At 34.0% G+C, this 19,265-nt stretch overlaps 1 protein-coding gene across 3 annotated transcripts in view; it reads left to right on the top strand.

The window, feature by feature from the left end:
* Nucleotides 1-19,265, top strand: part of SNTG2 (syntrophin gamma 2) — a 214,567-nt gene that overhangs the window by 182,569 nt on the left and 12,733 nt on the right. For all 3 annotated transcript variants that reach the window (XM_068183557.1, XM_068183559.1, XM_068183558.1), the window contains exons 15-16: nt 11,857-11,949; nt 16,003-16,113. In XM_068183557.1, coding sequence (XP_068039658.1) covers nt 11,857-11,949; nt 16,003-16,113 — 204 coding nt within the window. The remainder of the gene's footprint in view (nt 1-11,856; nt 11,950-16,002; nt 16,114-19,265) is intronic.

Below are 19,265 nucleotides of genomic sequence, written 5' to 3'. Positions count from 1 at the left end.
GTGTCTCTAAGGTACCTGCAGTTGGTATATAGTGATAAGACATGGTTACATATGCTCCTCACTAGCAATTCTAACACAAAAGAAAGTTTTCCCTTAGTACTTCTAGCTGTGATGAAGATGCTGCAAGTTCTTTCCAATCCTCATACAGCTGAATAACCTACTGTATTGAAACCATTTGTGTTGCTTGGACAAAAACTTATTTAATATGAGCTACTCCAAGAATTAAAATAGGCTGTATTGCATTCAATTATAACAGAATAATCAAGAAGTTTTGCTGCCTCATTATTTTCATGCTTAAAGGTAAGTACTTCTAATTAACTTCTTTCCATTTTGTTCCATGATTCTGTGACTGACATTGACAGAGAAATAAATCCTTGAAATAAAAAGATTTTTTTTCAGGTCAGGGATATGAATGTATAGAGAAATGCTAGCTGTAAAATTCATATTCCTGGAATGATACAGGGTCCTCATGTGACTAATACACATTGTAAATAAAATAAAATTAAACAAAGCCAGCAAACAAAGTGAACAAATGAAGATTAATGAATGTTGAAAGTTATTTCACTTAAGACAATTGGAAATCCAAAACCAATTTTTAATGAACATATATGTATGATGCATTTTTCCTGTGTTGTGCCTCTTTTAAAATCAGTTAACATAAATCCCATATTCTGTGATGTTTTATGTTTTTGTATACATTTTTAGCATGCCTTTATTTTCCTAGGAGTTAACACCAAACCATTCTCCATAGTAAGATTCTTGATGCTGCATATATGACTCAGAATCGTTGTGACTCAGAATCGTTGTGACTCAGAATTGCTTTCAGACAGATTATGTCTGTTCCTGGATAAAGCAAAAGTAATTATTGGGAATAATTGTGCATGCAGACTTACAGCTTAATTTCTATAGGATTCCCACACTAGACTTTTAATTTTCTTTCTAGAAATACTGTGCTGCTAAAACACCATGATGAGAATTCCTAAAATATTAAATACTAGATAAGCGCAATTGATAATTTTGTTTTGTTTTGTAAGTAAACATTAATCGCTTTTGCATACTAGTTATTCTAGCTAGTCACTGTTTTCCTCTGTGAACTTGAGTCTTCCATGCTTAAAAAAGATGACAGACATGAGAGTGACATGCCTTACTCAATGCTTAGCTCACCATCTCCCTGTTCCACTTTAACATTTCCCCCTATACACTGTGTTCTTCAGGCTGATCTGTACGAAATATGTAAGGAATCTGCAATCATCTTATTGATGATTAAAACCAACCAATCAACCAAAAAATCACGTAACTATTTTGAAGAAGTGGTTAACTCAATAACCTTTCCTCAGCTTTAAATGTCTTTGCCTTATTGCTTGATGGACTATCTTTCATTAATTATCTGGTCCTGGCTATCTTTGGTATCCTCTCTTCTGTCCATCTTTTTATTTATAATATTTTGTTATTGATTTTTCTAGTTCATCAGTTTGAATTAATTTCTAATGCATTCATAATATTTTCATCTGAGAAAATGAAGTTTCTTTCCATGAAAAATATATTGTTAATTGTACAAATCCTTTCAGAATACTGTTGACAGGTGTTGATTTTCACCTCTTGGTTTTCTGGTAAAGATTTATGGATTTAAAATTTTCTTTATAAAACTTGTCCATGTAATGCTTCATTCTCATTGTTCCTTCTCAGATCAGAAAATAATCTGTGCAGCCTCCTCATTACAACACCTGCTTGCTGTTTTTTCTAGACTGTTACTTAATTTTAGATTCATATCTTTATTAAAAATCTTCTTAAAGGTCTCACTACAATTAATTTAAGACATAGAGAAGTGAATAAGTTCTTTCCAATTGACCTCAACAACCTTTCCAGGAAACCAGGTTTTTTGTCATAATTTACCTTTAAAAGCATTCAGTTGACTATATTGTATAAAATAACAGTGTAATAGTGACTGTATGCATACATACTACTTCCTAACCAGTCACAAACAATAATTGATTCATAATATGAAAAGTAGTGTTTATCTTTTAAATCACATACTTGCTTCTATGGTATGTAAAACCACATAATGATGAAAGACCAAAAAGAAAGAACTGTACAAAATTGCACCGACATTTTAAGACTTCACATTTTCACAAATATAATGGATAAATAGCTGTCATATCTTGAGCAGCTCAAGAAAGAGATGAAATTAATTTAGTTAGGCATTTATTCTTTGTCCACTGGAAATAACTATAAATGGCTCATGATTTCAAAATTAGGAGCCAGATGGAGAAAATCCCTTACATAGAAGTTCAAATGGCTTCTAAATATTTTTTTTTGTAAACTGAACTTCAATGCATATTTTAGCAACATGCCTTGGTATTTGCTTAACGCTGAGTGTTCAACAAGTCACCAAGAATATAAATAGTGATGTGTGCTGGTCAGGGTTATGGATTCCTTGCATTCCCAGTGTATGAGAGACAAGCTGCATGGAAGTGTGGAATTAGCCCCATCTGAAACTATTTATTTAGCATGACAGGTACAAGTTCAATTGAAGATTTTGGATTTAGAGAAAACAGAATAGTTTGTGATATTCATATTAAGACGACCTACAAGAAGTTCAGTTCCTGTGTCTCCTTCCTTCAACATTATGTGTCCTACACAAAATGTGTTTTCTAGTCATTCTCTAGTGGCATTTTGAATTGATCTTACTATAACTCAAGTTAGATATAATCAGAATAGATTTTAGAGACTGTGTCCCCACTGGAACTTGGTCAGAGATTAGTTATGTTTCCACCTATCTATCACAGCTTACTTAAGTCTTCCAACAACCTGACTCCTGAGATAGTCAGAACTTGGGCTTTCTCAGTAACTCTGACATCAAAACAAACACACTTACTTTTTCTGGGCATCTTTGGGAATTAAGTGGTACTGCAGAAATAGTAGTCTAAACCACCCCCAGAGACTGAGCCAAAAGAAGTCCACTTAAATAAACAAAACCTAGCAGAAATTAGGTAATCTTGATAGGAAGTAATTGTCATTTATATAATCCATTATTGGACATTTATGATTTTATAAATTCTTCATGGTGACCTGAGAGGTTGAATAAATCATGATTGGTTGATCACAGTGTAAGCCTAGTGAGCTGCAAATACTGTATTGAATTACAAAAATATTAAATACAGTTGGCCAAGTTTTTGTGTTTTTTTTTTTTTTTTTTTAATTCTCTGATGATTGCAATGCGTAAATGAAACAGAGTAATATGTAGGGGTCCATTTAAGAATGGAAATGCCACCATATGCTAATTTCAGAACTAATTTCTCAGACAAACATTTAAGCAAAGGAAATATTCTTCTTATATTCAGGCAAGATATTAAATATCATTTAGATTAGGTGAGATTTATAGTGTCATTAAAAGATACTTTCCAGTTTGTTACAAGAAGCACTCAGTTTAATTACACAATTAAGTTTTAGATTGTTTTCATTATGCACAGAAAGCTTATTACAATTACAATTACAATTTAACTGGTCACCTTTAGAAATGGTGTTAGATTCTAATTCATTTCCACACTGATGCAAAAAACTCACCATTCTCTAACACAAAGAAATGTTCTGAGAACCATACAGATCAATAGTAAATACATTTTCAATAATTATTAATAATTCAACAATTCACATAACAGATGAAAACCAAGCAATTCATTTATTAGAACTTTTAAAACAGCAAGAGAATGAGCCAATTTTCAAGGCTATTGAACTCAAACTTGTTTCTATATTCTGTATTTTTCACATGATTAATATAAAATGTTGACCATTATTTCTGAAAATATATGACATTATTAAAATTACATTTATTTATATTTAAAGAATAAACTGAAATATTTTTATATTACATATATTACATATATGTATTTCTAAATCGAAATATTTAGATAAAAATTATGTCATGGGAATTTAGTTTTCCTATTATTTTCCAGAGTATCTTACATATTTGAATAGGGAAGAAACCACAAGAGAGCTGGAGAGGGACTTTTTCAAGAGCACATAGTGATAGAACAAGTGGGAATGGCTTTAAATTGAAAGAGTGCAGGTTTAGATTACATGTTAGGAATAAATTCTGTACAGGAAGGTGGTGAGGCACTGAACAGGTTGCCCAGAGATGCTGTGGATGCCCCATCCCTGAAGGAGTCCAAGGAAGGTTGGACGGGGCTCTGATGAGCCTGGTGTAGTGGAAAGTGTCCGTGCCTGTGGTGGGTGCGTCCATTTTGGAACCCTTCCAACTCAAACCATTCTGTGATTCTTTTAAATCTGTCAAGAATTTGCTGTGAAGAATTTACTGTCATGGAACTTCAAATTTATAGAGTAATATTACCTTAGAATTTTGATGCTGGATTTTATGTTTCTAATTTTGGTGTTCCCTATCATTCTCCACCCACAATTTATAAGAATCAGGCAGAAGAACAAAATCCCAGTGAAATTGTCACTGATTCACAACTGAATTATCTACTCAGGAATCTCTCTTGATTATATATCTGATTAATTCCCTTTTCAGCTGTGAAATTCCAGAATCTACAGATCACCAGAGAAGAAAAATGTTTATTATAATGTAGTAACAAACTGCATCAGAATGAAGTCGTTGTCTTTGCTGAAGTTAGCCAGTAGTGGTCTACTGATTCTACTAAAACAAGCAGTGTAAGCTTGATTACTTTGTCAGTGATTACCACTGAGAATCTGCTTCAGGTTTATGAAAATATGCTTGGGACATGTAGGAAGCATGTAGGAAATGTACGGAAACAAATAGGAGACTCTTAACATTGAAGTCACTGTTGATTCTTGCTTTTCGTTATGGAAAAATGAGTTGCTGCAAAACAATGAAGGTATTCCTCAGACACAGAGGTGAGGAAGCACAATCTCTTTCTGACATAAGCGAAGGCAAAAGAACACAGTTTGAATTTTCCTTGCTAGAATCTAACCATTTCTAAGCTGCTGCCCTTAGATTTTGTCCTCCTGCACCCATTTTTCTCCCTGCTTTTTCCTACAACCAATTTAAGCCATTGTCTGCCTGCTCAACAAAGAGGGTAGCAAGTCTTTTCTTCTGGCAGATTTACTTTAGCCATAGGTTCATATCACAGAGAGAATGCCATGGCTAAGAGTAGGCATCCACCAGTGCATTATCTGTCTTGCCAAGGAATAGCTGAACCTACAAGTTCACCTCAGTCTTCCTACAGGAACACAATTCCCTGTGGAGTAAAATTTCATCCCACATGTACATGTAATCCTAATACCTGAATGGTGGTTTAATGCCTTATCTCAGTGATGCTGACAGTTTCTGAAAAGACAGAACTTTGAGTACTCTACTAAGCAAACCATTGTCCAATGAGTGCTCTTCTAAGCAAAACATTTTTGCAGTTAGCTGCCATAATGTCATGAGCATCAAGAATTAAAAATTACAAATAGATCAGATAGTTATTTCAATAGATGACTTAAAGGGAAAAGTTTCAAGTTGAGCAGTATCCTGAGAAAGCAAGCATTTAAAACATGGATGTATTAAACCTAGGTATTATTTTCTAAAGCACTGAGCTAGTCCCACTTCTACTGAAATACATAGAAACTTTATTTGAAATTCAGTGAAAATATAATGAGCCATCATTTGAGTTCTTTGAAAAATCGTACTTTTACTGCTAGTGTCTCTTGTATGCATATATGCTGAACCACAAATGTGCATAAATGTTTAAAAAAAAAAACAGCTATAACATCTTCTTGAAATAACCAGATTACAGTACCGTCTTTTATAAGAGAATGCACTTTTCAAACTAATACCAGCAAGGTATGCAAAAAGGAGTCATTTTAGGATATTAAGATGTAATTCCTTGGCAGCAGGAAGAGCAGATCTTGAGGGAATATACAAGATTTTAAATCAGATCTACTTTGTTTTGATGAAGTGGTTTTATTTGTATCTATCCATAATTATCAAAGTTCTATAAATTTTAATTGTGACATGATGAATTCCTTAAAGATATGGGCAAATGAGTGGATCTGCCACGGTTTTAAAATGAAGATGATATTCATTTGATCACTCTCACTGAAATTATTTCACTGATCCTTTTTTTACTGATATATGGAACAGGAATACACCTGAGTTTTGGGAGTCTGTTCTAGATGAAATTTCTGAAAACTCTCCTGGTTTTGATGAATGACAGATTTCACTGTTGCTTCATTTTCTTATATATAATGTGAATTCAGAATAACAATGTTTTTGATATACCTTGTAAACATGTTCTGAAAGTTTTGTTTTTTAAATAAAGACTATATATAAAATATTTCACACTAAAAAACCATTTTTTTTTAAATATGAGAAAGCCAAAGCATCTACATTTTTAATTCAGTGATTCTGCAGTGAAAAAAGTTTAAAAAACATTTCTGTTTAGCATTAGTCATTCTATGCAAAAGGACTCCTGGAGGTTTTGCAGGCTGTGTTCAGAATTAAGGGGTTTCATTTGCCTTCTAGTACTCTCTCTATGTGTGGGCTGATATATATTTCTCAGTACAACCATAATAACTCTGGTTGCTCTTATCTTCATTTTCACATCCTGCTTAGAATTTTTTTAATACTAAAAGGGGAATTTTTGAAAATACTTTTTTTTACATACCTGGTGCCATATGAGGGCTTTTATCAAACTCTATATTTTTGTAAATACATAGGATGCATTAAGACACCTTACTCCTGTCACCCCTGTATGATTTAGAAGCTTGTAAAAAGCAGCTGTATAAAGTCTTAATGCAAGAATCTGTGTTCCAAACCCTCTGCTATTGCTATAATTTTTTCCCTCCCTGTCACTGTATCTTAAATGCTGGTGTACATTATTTTATTTCTAATACAGAATAAAAACCCACATCATTTAGGTCCTTCTCTCTTTCAGGCATTTAAGTTCGTCTGACAAGTCCTAAAAAATTCCTCCCATTTTTTACTGACATTGACAGAAAAATGAAGAAAAATATTAAATTTAACATGGGGAGGGATTTGGTCTCAGAAGTAAAAAGAAACAAGCAGAAGTGATATTTGGAGTATGCTAAAATTTTATCAGTTCAAATTGGCAATGCTGGAGTATTCGACACAAAAAATATATTCTTTGGATTCATGGCATAATTTAATTTTAATGTAAATACTTTTTCTAAGAAAAGGCAAATTTTAAAAAAGATTTTAGCATTTTTTACATTGATGGCATATTATTTCCACATAGAAGCACATACTTTAACTTAAAGTGAGTAAGTGAATGCAGTATGCAGTATGTGCACTGCATGGATATGGCTATTGCCTAAATGCTGTGCTGTCTGGTTATAATTTATTTTTAGAAAATGTGTGTTAAATTCTATATCATGAGTATAGTGAGAAATAATGTCTGTGATCCCATGTACGTGTAATAAACCGTTACAGCTCATCTTAGAGTAAAAGTATATCTTTATAAAGTAGTTAACAGCATAGCAAGGAAAATATGTAGTTCAAGCAGGAAAGTGTAATGGTATTGCCAAATTTCAAATTGCTTTTTGGAAAATAAACCAACAAAGTCGTGTGCATGCCCAATATGTATTCACTTAGACTAGAAGGTATGTATTATTTCTGTATTTTGGCTGATTAAAAACACTAAAATTCTTGCTCAATAGAACATGGCCGAGTCCAAAATTAAGGAATACACTGCATATTAGTGCCACAGTTAAAGCAAAATGAGGATTTCCTTCATGCAAGACAATAATTAACTGCAATGTAGCCAATCATCAACTGAATTTTTGAAATTAGAAATCTAATGAGACATTTGGACCAACAGAGTTATAAAAATAATATCCTTTAAAATGAATATACACTATGTCATTTTTCTGTTACACTTAGATGAGCAACATCACTGAGTTTCACTTGATCCTTAGAAAACTTACTGCCATGAACTTAGGAAAATGAGTACTGACTGAAAAGGTTGGTGCCCTGATTCTTAAAAAATTATGTTAAATGGTATTTTTACTAAGAATCTTTGTTGATGATCTCAGAATATGCTATCTCAACTGACAGTTATTGTTATTAATCTTGATTTTAAAGAATTTTACTGAAAAACAAAAGCAAGGTGAACCCCTATTTCTTGGACAGAATACAACCCCACATCATTAAGTAACATTAAGGACTCTATGTCTTCAAAAAAGAATCCAGAGATACTACACTGGATGCCTGTGGCAGAACATGGGCAAATTTAAGCCCTCTAGATATCTAAAGCACTGCAATAAACTCATATTCCAGCAATAACAAAAGTCTATTGCAATAAAATCTATTGCATGTAATAATTTATTTAGAAGCATTTGGATTGCCCAGACACAGAAGAAACCAAATGTATTTATGATTTTAACTTCCATGGGAGACCCACGTGTGTGGAGAAATCAAAAGGCCTCTCTGGGATCCAGGGGGCCTTCATGCTTCCTTCTGCCATTGTACTTCATCTTAATGGGGACAAGGACACCAACACAAAAAAGGAAAATGAAGAGGAGGGTTCCTCTTTATCCTTGCCTTTCCTTCCCCAGACATCTGTGTCTTGGCTGCAGTGGTACTTGCACCCAGTCTTTGTACTTCAGCCTCATCACAGCCTGGTGACTCCCCATGAAGTGGTCCCTCTTTCTGTTTGTCCCTCAGGCTTTGTCTCTCTCATACAGCAGAAGCATATATCTGGGTGCTCTCCTCTCTGAGTGGAAATAAGTCCCTCTTGTTGTCTCTTTCCATGCATTCACTATCCAGTTTGAGTGTTTACTCACCTCTTGTCTTGGGTCCCTAACACCTATAAACTGAGTTCAAAGCCCTTCTTTTTGTATTAGCTGATCTGTTTACAAACACATCCTCTCCCATGAGGGAAAGAGTAATAGTAACTCATAAACATAAACCTGGTTTTGAAATTAATTGGCTCATCATTGTTTATATTTGTAATGTCTCTCACTGTTACACAGAACCCTACATCAGTCTTTCTCTTAGAGTACTGAAGTAAACTGTCCCATGTCCTTGCCTTTTTGTAAAAACTGATGGAAAGGACCTGTGACATCATCAAGTCCAACCAGAATGATCACCACCTTGTTAATAGATCATGGCATTGAGTGCTATACTTGGTTGTTTCTTGACCACCAAACACAGTTCAAATCTGAATTATTTCAGGGAAATCTTTGTCTATGGGAAAGAGAATGAGTGTATATGTGTAGTCATTGTAAATATTAGGCCCTCTCAGGGTCTTGGAGGACAGATGCCAGAGCCGGAGGTAGACAGAGTCATGCTTCTGGTCAGCGACAGGAGGTCTGTCTCAGGAATTCTGTCATAAATTAGTAAGATGCAGTGTTCTTTTGGTATTTGAACAGTGGTATTATCAACTTAATGATCTTTTTATGAGTTAAAAGAAAATTAATTGAGATACTGATACCTGAACATTATACAGGTAAAAGTTTTGTTACTGTCTTTTGTTCCAAATATAATATTCTATGGATCTTTACATGGTTCAGAAAACATTAGATGATTGTTCTAGGTCGTATAGTACAATTTTCTTAGCTATTGCACTATGAGGCCTATTCTTCTCTCTGTTGTTTATAGTGTGACTTAGCAAGCTGGCTGCTATCCAGTGGATTTTGTTTTGTTTTGTTTCTTGAGTTTGTTTTTTTTTTTTTAATTTTGCAAAATTCACTTCAAGATGCCTGAACCAAGACCTCTGATGTTAAATTTCCATGTAAACAATGGTTGTAGATAGCCAAGGATGATCACAATTGCAAGTGTATGGGAAGCTTATTCCAAAAGCAAAAATGGAAAGGAATAATGCTCTGTCCTAGGGTCAATGAGTCAAGGTGAGGGTCCTTACGATAGAGCTTTCTGAGAACCTGTTCAAGGTCACTGAGGAGATGCCATGAGCAGGCTTTTAAATTCATATGGCAAAATACAAACTAATTCTGTTGTAAAGAAAACCCTCTGAGTCTGTTTTGTAAGTACAACACACATATATATTTTTAATAACAGTGAAAATTGAGCATATTATGTTTGTCTCTAGTATTTGTGAATAATTTCCAAACTGGTTCCATTATTTCCTGATAGTGAATATTTTTAAAATACTCCAAGCTCATTATTTGTGCATAGTTCATTTTAGTATTCACCATTTGTGGCTGAGCAATTTGATACTTACCCATTAGGGGAATCTAATTTTATTCGTTTTAAAAATTGCTTTGCTCAGTCAGAGCTCAGCTAGTATGACCTTTTTAATTGGAGAATAATGGAGAATAAGTTACGGCTGGTGCTAAATGCCACCTTCTAATTACTGAATAAAATGTAAGGATATGTAAATGTCATTCTAATTGAAAATCAATCACTGAAATCTTTTTAAATGCCAAATAATATGATCTTTGAGCACAAAAGAGCAAAATAATTTATTCAGAAATATTATGCATCTCCATTATTGTGGAGATGATTATAATACTAATCTGCACTAATATTACTCCTAGCCCTTTCAAAATCCTTTTTAAAATGTCATAACTGAAACTCAAAAATGCTTATTTTAGTATAACTAGCTATTTTTATTAATACTGGAGTGAGGAAACCTTTACAATCATCCAGAAGTTTTAGACTATACTGAAATTTAAAAAAAAAAAAAAAAAAAAAAAAAAAAAAAAAAAAAAAAAAAAAAATATTCGAATGGCAGTTTGCATTTTAAGCAGGTTTTATTAATGCTCTCAGTCTCCTCTAGGGAATTCTTGTGTTTAAAAGGGTTTGGGTTTTCTTTTTAACTAAAAGAAATTATCCAGATACAAAATTTCTGTGTAAACAAATGTCTAAGCATGAGGTAACATTGAGATTTATGGTATATCAATCACGGTGAAGTATTGCTTCCTTGGAAGAAACAAAAAAAATCCAAATCTCATAAGGCACAAGGGTATAATCTTAAGAACACCTGGTAAGGTGTGTCAAGGAAAGCCTGGAGACAGGATCTGATCTCTACTTGTGCTGAAAGCAATGGGCTTTTTGCTATTATGGCTGTCAATGGTGAATGTCTTCAGGCTGCTCCATATTGCAGTAAATCTCGTTCATGTCTTTCCAGAATGTCATATACCTCAATTAGTGAGACTTAGAAATGCCTGGAAGGAGTTAACTGACTTTTTACTGTAAAGCTTACTCATAAGTTTATCCAGAACTTCTGAGTTTTGTTAATAAAACAAACTTTTTTCCTTTCTAATCTGAAAGTTTATCATGGAATTGGTGAATAGATAGCAGTGTCTGGCAGGTATCAGTGCTAACCAAGATGTGATAGCTATTAGATCTTACTATGAAATTACATTAACTAACCTTAGCATAGGGCTGCGCCGGCGTGTCACCAGACCCAAATTAAAAAGTGTTGTAAAATAGAAAAATTCTCTACAAAGTTTAAATCAGACGGACAGGTCAAGCAGACAGAATGCTTTTCTATAATTAGATTGCAATGACTAAACATTGTGGCAACAGTGTGCACTGTTGCCTGCACATTTGTTGGAAGTGATATCAGAAGTCATTAATAGCTCAGGTCAAAGCAGTCTTCCAAAAGTTTAGAGTAGTCAGATTTGGTTTTGTTTGTTCTATTGCGTTTTGCAAGGGTTGGTTTTCAAGAATATATTAATTTTGTAGAAGAGTGACTTGAAATATAAAAGACCTCCAGTTAATGTCTAGTTGACAGATGTGACACTGATTTACAGTCAGAAGTTTTTGATCATTTTCAAACATAGTAATATAAAGCAGTACCAGTGCTGTCAGCTGAGTGTCTTCCCAGCCAAAAATACTTGCATAAAATATTATTTTATTATGATAATTTACAGTAATGGTTGTCCTTTCAAAAATCATACTTTTTTTTTCAGTCTAAAACATATATGTGCAGTTGGCAAGGGGATACCCTGTGTTTCACAGTCGACTTTGCTCTAGGATTTACCTGTTTTGACAGTAAAACTAAGGTAAGAGTAAAAGAAAAGGAAAACATAACTCTGTATTGTTTTATTGTTATTGAAGTTATCATCTATTGCCATTTCTTTATGTTTATGTCCAATATTCATTCCTCCAATATACTGACCTATTTATTTATTTAGCCCTACTGAAATGTAGTCATTTTGGGACTTCAGATGGATGATTATATTTGTATAGCATGTAAAGATATATTTTGAAGAAAGATATAAAAAAAAAGTAACTTCCTTTTCAAGTGATAAAAGCAAAAGAAGGTTATATTTAGCAGAGAACTTGGTTTGTTATAATGAAGAAACTTCAAGATTTATAAAAGATTACAAGTCATGAAAAAAATGAAATGTCATCTCATTCTATTTGTTTTGAAGCTACGGATATAAAAAAGGATTAGATATTCTTCCATCATAAGAAATTTAGGTCAATTCTAAAATAAACAGAATAAAGGCAAATGTTTTTCAAAGTCAGAATCTAAAAGATTACATGCACTTATCTTGCAAAACAGTGACTATCTAGAAAGTGCCTCCAGAGAATGGTTAGCGATACATGCCAACTTCCAAGCCCTGTCTATAATGCTACTATTTTCTGTATCATTTAGTGGTACTTTAATGTATATTATTCTCAGTGGATTTTAACACTTTTTTGACTGTAGAAGTAAACATATAAACAAAAAACGTTTCTGCATTAATAGAACTGTTCAGTAGAAGGTCGGCCTTCTCAAATACTTTTTAAAAACTCAGTCAGACATTCTGAGAAAAGAGGGAACACACAGCATTTTGAAATATTGATGCAGGATTTAGTTTTTGCATTTCGGCATTTTGTGGGTTTGGGGCCAAAATGCCCCCAGATTTCAAATCTATTGAAGTCTTAGTGCAGAGAAATAATGAACAAAATTGCATGAGAATTTAGGTGAATCAAGTGTGCATCCCATGAAGCAGAATAAAATTTCGGAACATACTTTTGTATACACTTCTCTTCCTCAGGTGATACTGCGTTCTGGAATCCTGCTTCTTGCACATTTTGCAATTATGCACATTTTGCATGTAACCACAAATTAACAGTAAGAAGTAAGCTCTCTAGCCTATCGAAAGGGTTTCTTTTAAATGTGAAGAATGATTGCATGTACTCTCACCTTTAAAATTATAACCTTACTCTATTAGTAGGACTTTGTGTCACAGTACCTATCTTCAGTATTGATGATGAGGAGGATTTAGATGAATTATTTTTGCTTACCTAAGGAGAAACACAGAATACCAGCAGAAAGACTGATTCCATTGCTAAACAGTAAAAATTATGGAGAGCTCAAGTATATTTATTCTTCATCTGTGTGAGAGATGGAGATGTTCTCTGCATCCTCAAGCCTGAGTGAGGCAGTAATGGGTGACTTCTGCAGTTCATCTTACTTCCCATAATTGCCAGCTGAAGTTTACTGTGTTTTCCCATATGCATAGCTATTTCAGAATATTTCCTACCGATGCAAAAAAGATTCTTAAAGTGGTCAAGCAATTAACAGTTCATTAGGGACATAGCAATTTTACTAAGGAATCTATTTTTTCTTGGAGTTAAAGAAAAAATTAAGGTCTTCTATTGATGCAAAGAATGCTCTTACACCCCAGCAGGTGTTCAGAGGATTATCAAAATAAAGGCGAGTCCCCTGTCTGCTCTATAACTCTGGATCTCAAATTTATGTCAAATATCTCAAATAAGTCTCAAATCTCAAATGAGCAACCAGCTCATGAACTCATTGAAAGACATTCTTTTTTACGCTTTGAAAAACAATTTTAAAGGGGCTTTCTTATTACAAATTCTAAAATAAAAAGCACAATAAATTTTGCTTTGGAATGTCGGGGGGTGACCCTGGCTTCCTCATGATTTGGGCAGATGAGAGGAAATACAACTAAAGGCTTGTGGGTCCAGATAAAGGCACGGAGAGGTCACTCACCAGTGACCATCGTGGGCAAAACAGACTCCACTTAGGTAAATCAGTTTAATTTATTGCCAATCAAATAAGAGTATGCTAATGAGAAATAAAAAACAGATCTTAAAACATCTTCCCCCCACCCTTCTCCGCTTCCCAATTTTCATTATCGCCTCCTCTCTAGCAGCACAGGTGGGTTGGAAGTGGGGGCTGTAGTCAGTTCACCGCATGTTGTCTCTGCCCCTCCTTCCTCCTCAGGAAAACTCCTCACACTCTTCTCTTGCTCCAGCATGGAGTCCCTTCCACAGGAGGCAGTCCTCCAGAGTCCTGTATGAGTTCTTCCCATGGGCTGCAGCTCTTCATGAACTGCTCCAGTGTGGGTCCTTCCCACCAGGTGCAGTCTTTCAGGAGCAGCACCTTTTTCACTGACCATGCTGTCTGCAGGGTTTTTTTCTCTCCCATATTCTCATTCATCTCTCCAGCACAAGAAATGTATCTTTAAAGAACTTTTCTAGAACAGTTTCTTTTCCTGCATATTCTATTCCAGGCTCTTGATGGGCTTAATTCATTCAGCTTTTATTTTTTTGGGGGCCATCACTGAGATACTTCTGTAGCCTGCATCTGCTTTATATTTCACTGTAGAGATTCTTTTTATCTTGTTGGCTTGGTTGATTCATCTTCCCCATCCTGTGCCTCCAGCCGCTCCTCCAATAGAAAGGGATCCCAAAGTGTGGATTTTCTGCCATCTTCCAGAGCTCTCTACTTCTCATCTTTCCCACTCGGTGTCAGCTGTTGAGAGAGATGATGACTCCAGCAATGCTTATTATTACTAAATTGTTCCTAAGTTCTTGATTCATCTCCACCTTAGCAGTTATTGCATAGCAAACATTCATCTATACTGCTTAGAGCCAAACTCATTTAAGCTTTTAACACTTTTCAGGTGGTCTAATTAGGCCCTCTGAACCCAGTCAAAATCTGTTCATGAATGTAAAGTTTAAGCACCATCACAGTGCATAGCATACTTCAGTTTTTCTTCATCTATCTCTCTAAGACCTCATTGACATTTATGTCTGCAGGGAATCAGGAGATAGTTTTTTATTTATAGGACATTCCATTTTAAACTATGAATAGGGTTCTGAAGCCAACTGGTAGCACTGGTCTAATCAACAAAAATATTTTGAGAAGAGTCATATTGGAAAATGGAACACAGAAAACTTTTTTCCATGTGTGCTTTTGAAATAAGCTCTCAAGTATTTAAATTGTGTTTCTTCAGCAGTGTCCAGGGACTGAAGCACACTTCAACATTTGCAGAGAATTTTCATTAAGATTATAGGTATTAAAGGAAACATCAACAGGAAGTCAGGGTGCAAGTTATTACCATGTGGATTTTTTTAAATTATTCTTTTTCAGGTGATGAATAGAAAACATTCAGATAAGTACAGAAAATTACCTTGATTTCAAAAATAATTTCCCAATTTTTGTTTTTATGAAATATCTCCATAAATATTAAAGCATATCTGTCAATCTAGAGTTTGCCAACACTACTAAGATGCCATGCATAAACCTGTGGGAGACCAAGAAGCTTAGAAGTCATATATTTTACAAACGCACAATGTAGGACACATTTTTGTGGCTTCTGAGACTTTGATCAATAATAATGTTTTTGCACTTGTATAGCTTTTTTGAGAACTTCAAACCACATTTCACACATCAGTAAGTTCAGCTATGCATTATCTGTGTAAGTCACAATTATCTAAGTTATGCAAATGAGCCAGCTGAAATACGAAAGATCAAGATGTGGCATGGAATCGTATTCATACTGAAATTGATACAAATATCCTCATGGATCTTTATGGAATTAAGCTTTTGCCTTCTTTATGCTTTATGTAGGCAACTGAAACTTTTATATCTCAGAGAATTTCAAAATAGTTTAATTAATGAATTTTAATATTGCATCTTTTGCTTTCACAAAGGGTACAGAAATGTTAATTTTAATTGCTATGCAAAGAGCCAGTTATCATGTACTGCATTACTGCTGTAGTGCTTTATTTTAGTACACATATATTGATCATCATTCTGTAGTTCTAGGTAAAAACATGTAGCAGAGTCCTTAATCAAATTTCTTTTTTTTTAGAATGTGCTGTGGAGGTTTAAATTCTCTCAGCTCAAAGGCTCATCAGATGATGGGAAAACAAGAGTAAAGCTGCTTTTTCAAAATCTAGACACCAAACAAATTGAGACAAAGGTAAGCAACATCCTGTTTTTCAGTTTAGTTAAACATGACATTAAATTACTGTCAAGGCATCAGAAATCCCATTTACTGGGATATACATATCGTGAACACATCACAGCTTATCCTTTTATGCTGATTCTTTAGAAACTCCACAATAAATGGAAGCAATGTAATACCCATCAATTTATTTTACTATTTCTACAAGCCTATTATTAAGTTGTGTATTGATAGTATTTTACTCTTTTAGAAAGATAATTTCTCTAAAGTTATTCTGTCAACCTACAGTAGATATGTCCAAAAATTGCATTTAAAAAGGATAAAGTAAAAATAAAATTTGATCCGAAACTTGATGTTGAATAAAAAAATAGAGTTTTTCAGTTATGTGGTTTTAAAAAGGAGGAGAACTTTGGCATGATATGGCATAGAAAAGGAAGATAAGAGTGTTGTTCAAGTGGGTTTTGGTTGACAAAAGCCAGTGAAACAAGAGAAAAGTATCTGAAGACCTATGAAAGTTTTCGAATACTCTTAACTGAAGTTGTACAGGTTAAAGTCACTTACAAAGTGATATTTTTCTATATTGACCATACACAAAAGATATATGTTACCTATCCTTCTAGTGTTTAAAATAATTGTAAGGAAAAAGTCCATAACTTTCCTTATTTATCATAAAGTTACAGTACATGCAATATATCCTTCTTTATACATCTGTATTAGTAAATTATTCAGGATTTCATCAGCGAGCTTGAGCTGAGTTGCCTCTTGGCTCTACTTTAAAAGATGTCATAATAGCTGTTACAAAATGCAATGTATAATAATTTGTCTTGTAGCAGGCCATTTCCACTTCATTTCTCACAGTAGTCCTTGGAGACAGAAAAGGACCACTGTCTTCATTTTATATGTGATCATCTGCTGCAGTGAGCTTACATAACTTTTTTCTGGTCAGACAGGAAGATTGTACTCATGCATAAGCTACTTTGTGTATCTCTGTGCATTAAATAATTAGCTAGTTCCTGTGTGTGATTAGCCAAGGACTGCAATTCCATTGCTTGTAATGGAATTCTGTTACTTTAATACTGTATCATTCCTCTTTCTGTTGTGGTAAACAATCTGATTTTTAAAATTTTATTTTCTTTTTATTTTTGTGCAAATTAGATTGGGTTTTACCCAACTTTACTCTTTGATAGAAAAATTGTAAATTTTAGTATTTATATGAAAATTTGGTTATCTGTAAAATTATTAAAAATGAGTCCTTATGATAATTTTGCAGTAAATTTTGTTCAGGAGGCAGATTTGTTAAAACATTAAAATTATTCTTTTACATAGCTCTAATGAAAACATCTTGTAGTTGGCAAAATTCACCTTGAAAGTATCAGATGGAAATTGATATGGGATTGGTTCACACAGAATTCTTAATAGCTATGTACCTCAAAGTACATATGTGTTGCAAGTACCGGAAGATCCCAGAAAAAGCTCATTAAGGGCCAGAGGAAAGGCTGTTACTAAGTAGCTAAGGATTTATCAGAATTTCAGTGATTACACCTTTTACAACTGTCTCTGCAAAGTGCAATGTACCCACTAGGATTTCACATTAAATGGGACTGGGACACAGCTGTGCAGCCTCTCCACTTCAGATAACTGGTATATATAATCAACTGTATGCCCACCACCTAAATGGTATGATTTCTTAGACTTGAGAGCTACAGGCTGGCTGGAAAATGCCCAGTACTAATACCCATAGTACAATCCAGTATTTGCCTCTGCTTATTGCACTGAAAGAGATTTCAGGGCCAGATGGTGCTATACAGTGAAATGCAGCCAATAACGAGAAACAAAAATGTTATCAAATAGTAGAACTTTCATTTTTCCTGGGTGAATGAGCCACTATGCACAAAAGAAAGCTTGATGCAGATGACTTACATTCCCTTGGTGGAAAACAGAGAGTCAAGGCTGCAAAAGAATTTTCCAAAGTATGTCTAATTTTATATTACTATGAATTCTTGGGGGTAAGAAAAATCACACTTGGGAATTCTATTTCTGTGTCTTGTTTACTGGCTAGATGTGATGTTTCTTCTTCTTCTTCTATTTTGGCTCCTAAATTTTAAGCCAAGTACTTCTTCCTGTGCATTTTAGTTTTAAGTGAACAGTTCATTCCTCTATTTAAATTTTTTTCTGTTGAAAGGAGATAATAAGGAAAAGATTCCTGTCAGTTTTTTCTCCTTCAGGTTCTTCATATTCCCTACAACTTCTTATTTTTCCCACTTCAATACTTCCCTGAACTTACCCTGTATTTAGTATTGAGAAATTACAAGTAATCTTAGTAATAGTTGATATTCTTTACTCAAATTTTCAAGGTTTCTCTAAAAGAAAAAAAATATAGGATTAATACTTTAAGATTTGTATTAATACTTTATTTCCCTTTGCTAAACTGTAGCTATATATTGGAAAAAATAAGACTTTTTAACCAAGTATATTTGATTTGAGCATTTCCCTTTTCTTTTCATCTTACTTAGTCTTAAATATTTATGGAAAAAATATAATAAACCATTGGGGTCAATAGAGTATTGTGAGACATATTGAAGTCTCAACTAGATATTGCTGATCTCATAAGTTTCTTGTATATAACAAGAAGATAATTTAAGAACCCTGCATATTCTTCTCATCCATGATATGGCTACCAAGCCCTGATATACTTGCTGAGATATAGAACCTAATTTAGAATTTTGGTTTCCATTTTGACTTCGATGTTGTCTGCAGCTAAAACCTGGATATCTTTATTTGGGCTTTTAACCTGAAATAAAAACCCCAACCCAAACCACACCAAACCAACAAAAAACAAACAACAACAAAACCCCACAACAACTAAAAAAAAAATCAGTCTGATTAGAAAACATATCTTGAACAATACAGCGGTAACAGTTCTGCTCTGGTCAACAAATAACATACACTGAGGCCTAGCAGTGTCCTAAAAGTCGTGAAATGCACAGGGCACAATAACACTGACAGCTTCTGCATTATTTGCCTTTCATGTGATACAGGCTCATGTCTTGTTCAAATAGTGATTCAACAGCTCTCAGAAGTTCTCAATAAAATTGCATGCATGATAATAATGCAACAAACAGGCCTGTCAAGCTCTTTATGGTATGTAATAAATGCAACTCTCATAG

Source organism: Anomalospiza imberbis, chromosome 3, assembly GCF_031753505.1.
Source record: "Anomalospiza imberbis isolate Cuckoo-Finch-1a 21T00152 chromosome 3, ASM3175350v1, whole genome shotgun sequence".
Lineage (NCBI taxonomy): Eukaryota > Metazoa > Chordata > Aves > Passeriformes > Viduidae > Anomalospiza > Anomalospiza imberbis.
The sequence above is the reverse complement of the archived record's forward strand: the minus strand, read 5'-3'. Positions and strand labels throughout refer to the sequence as shown.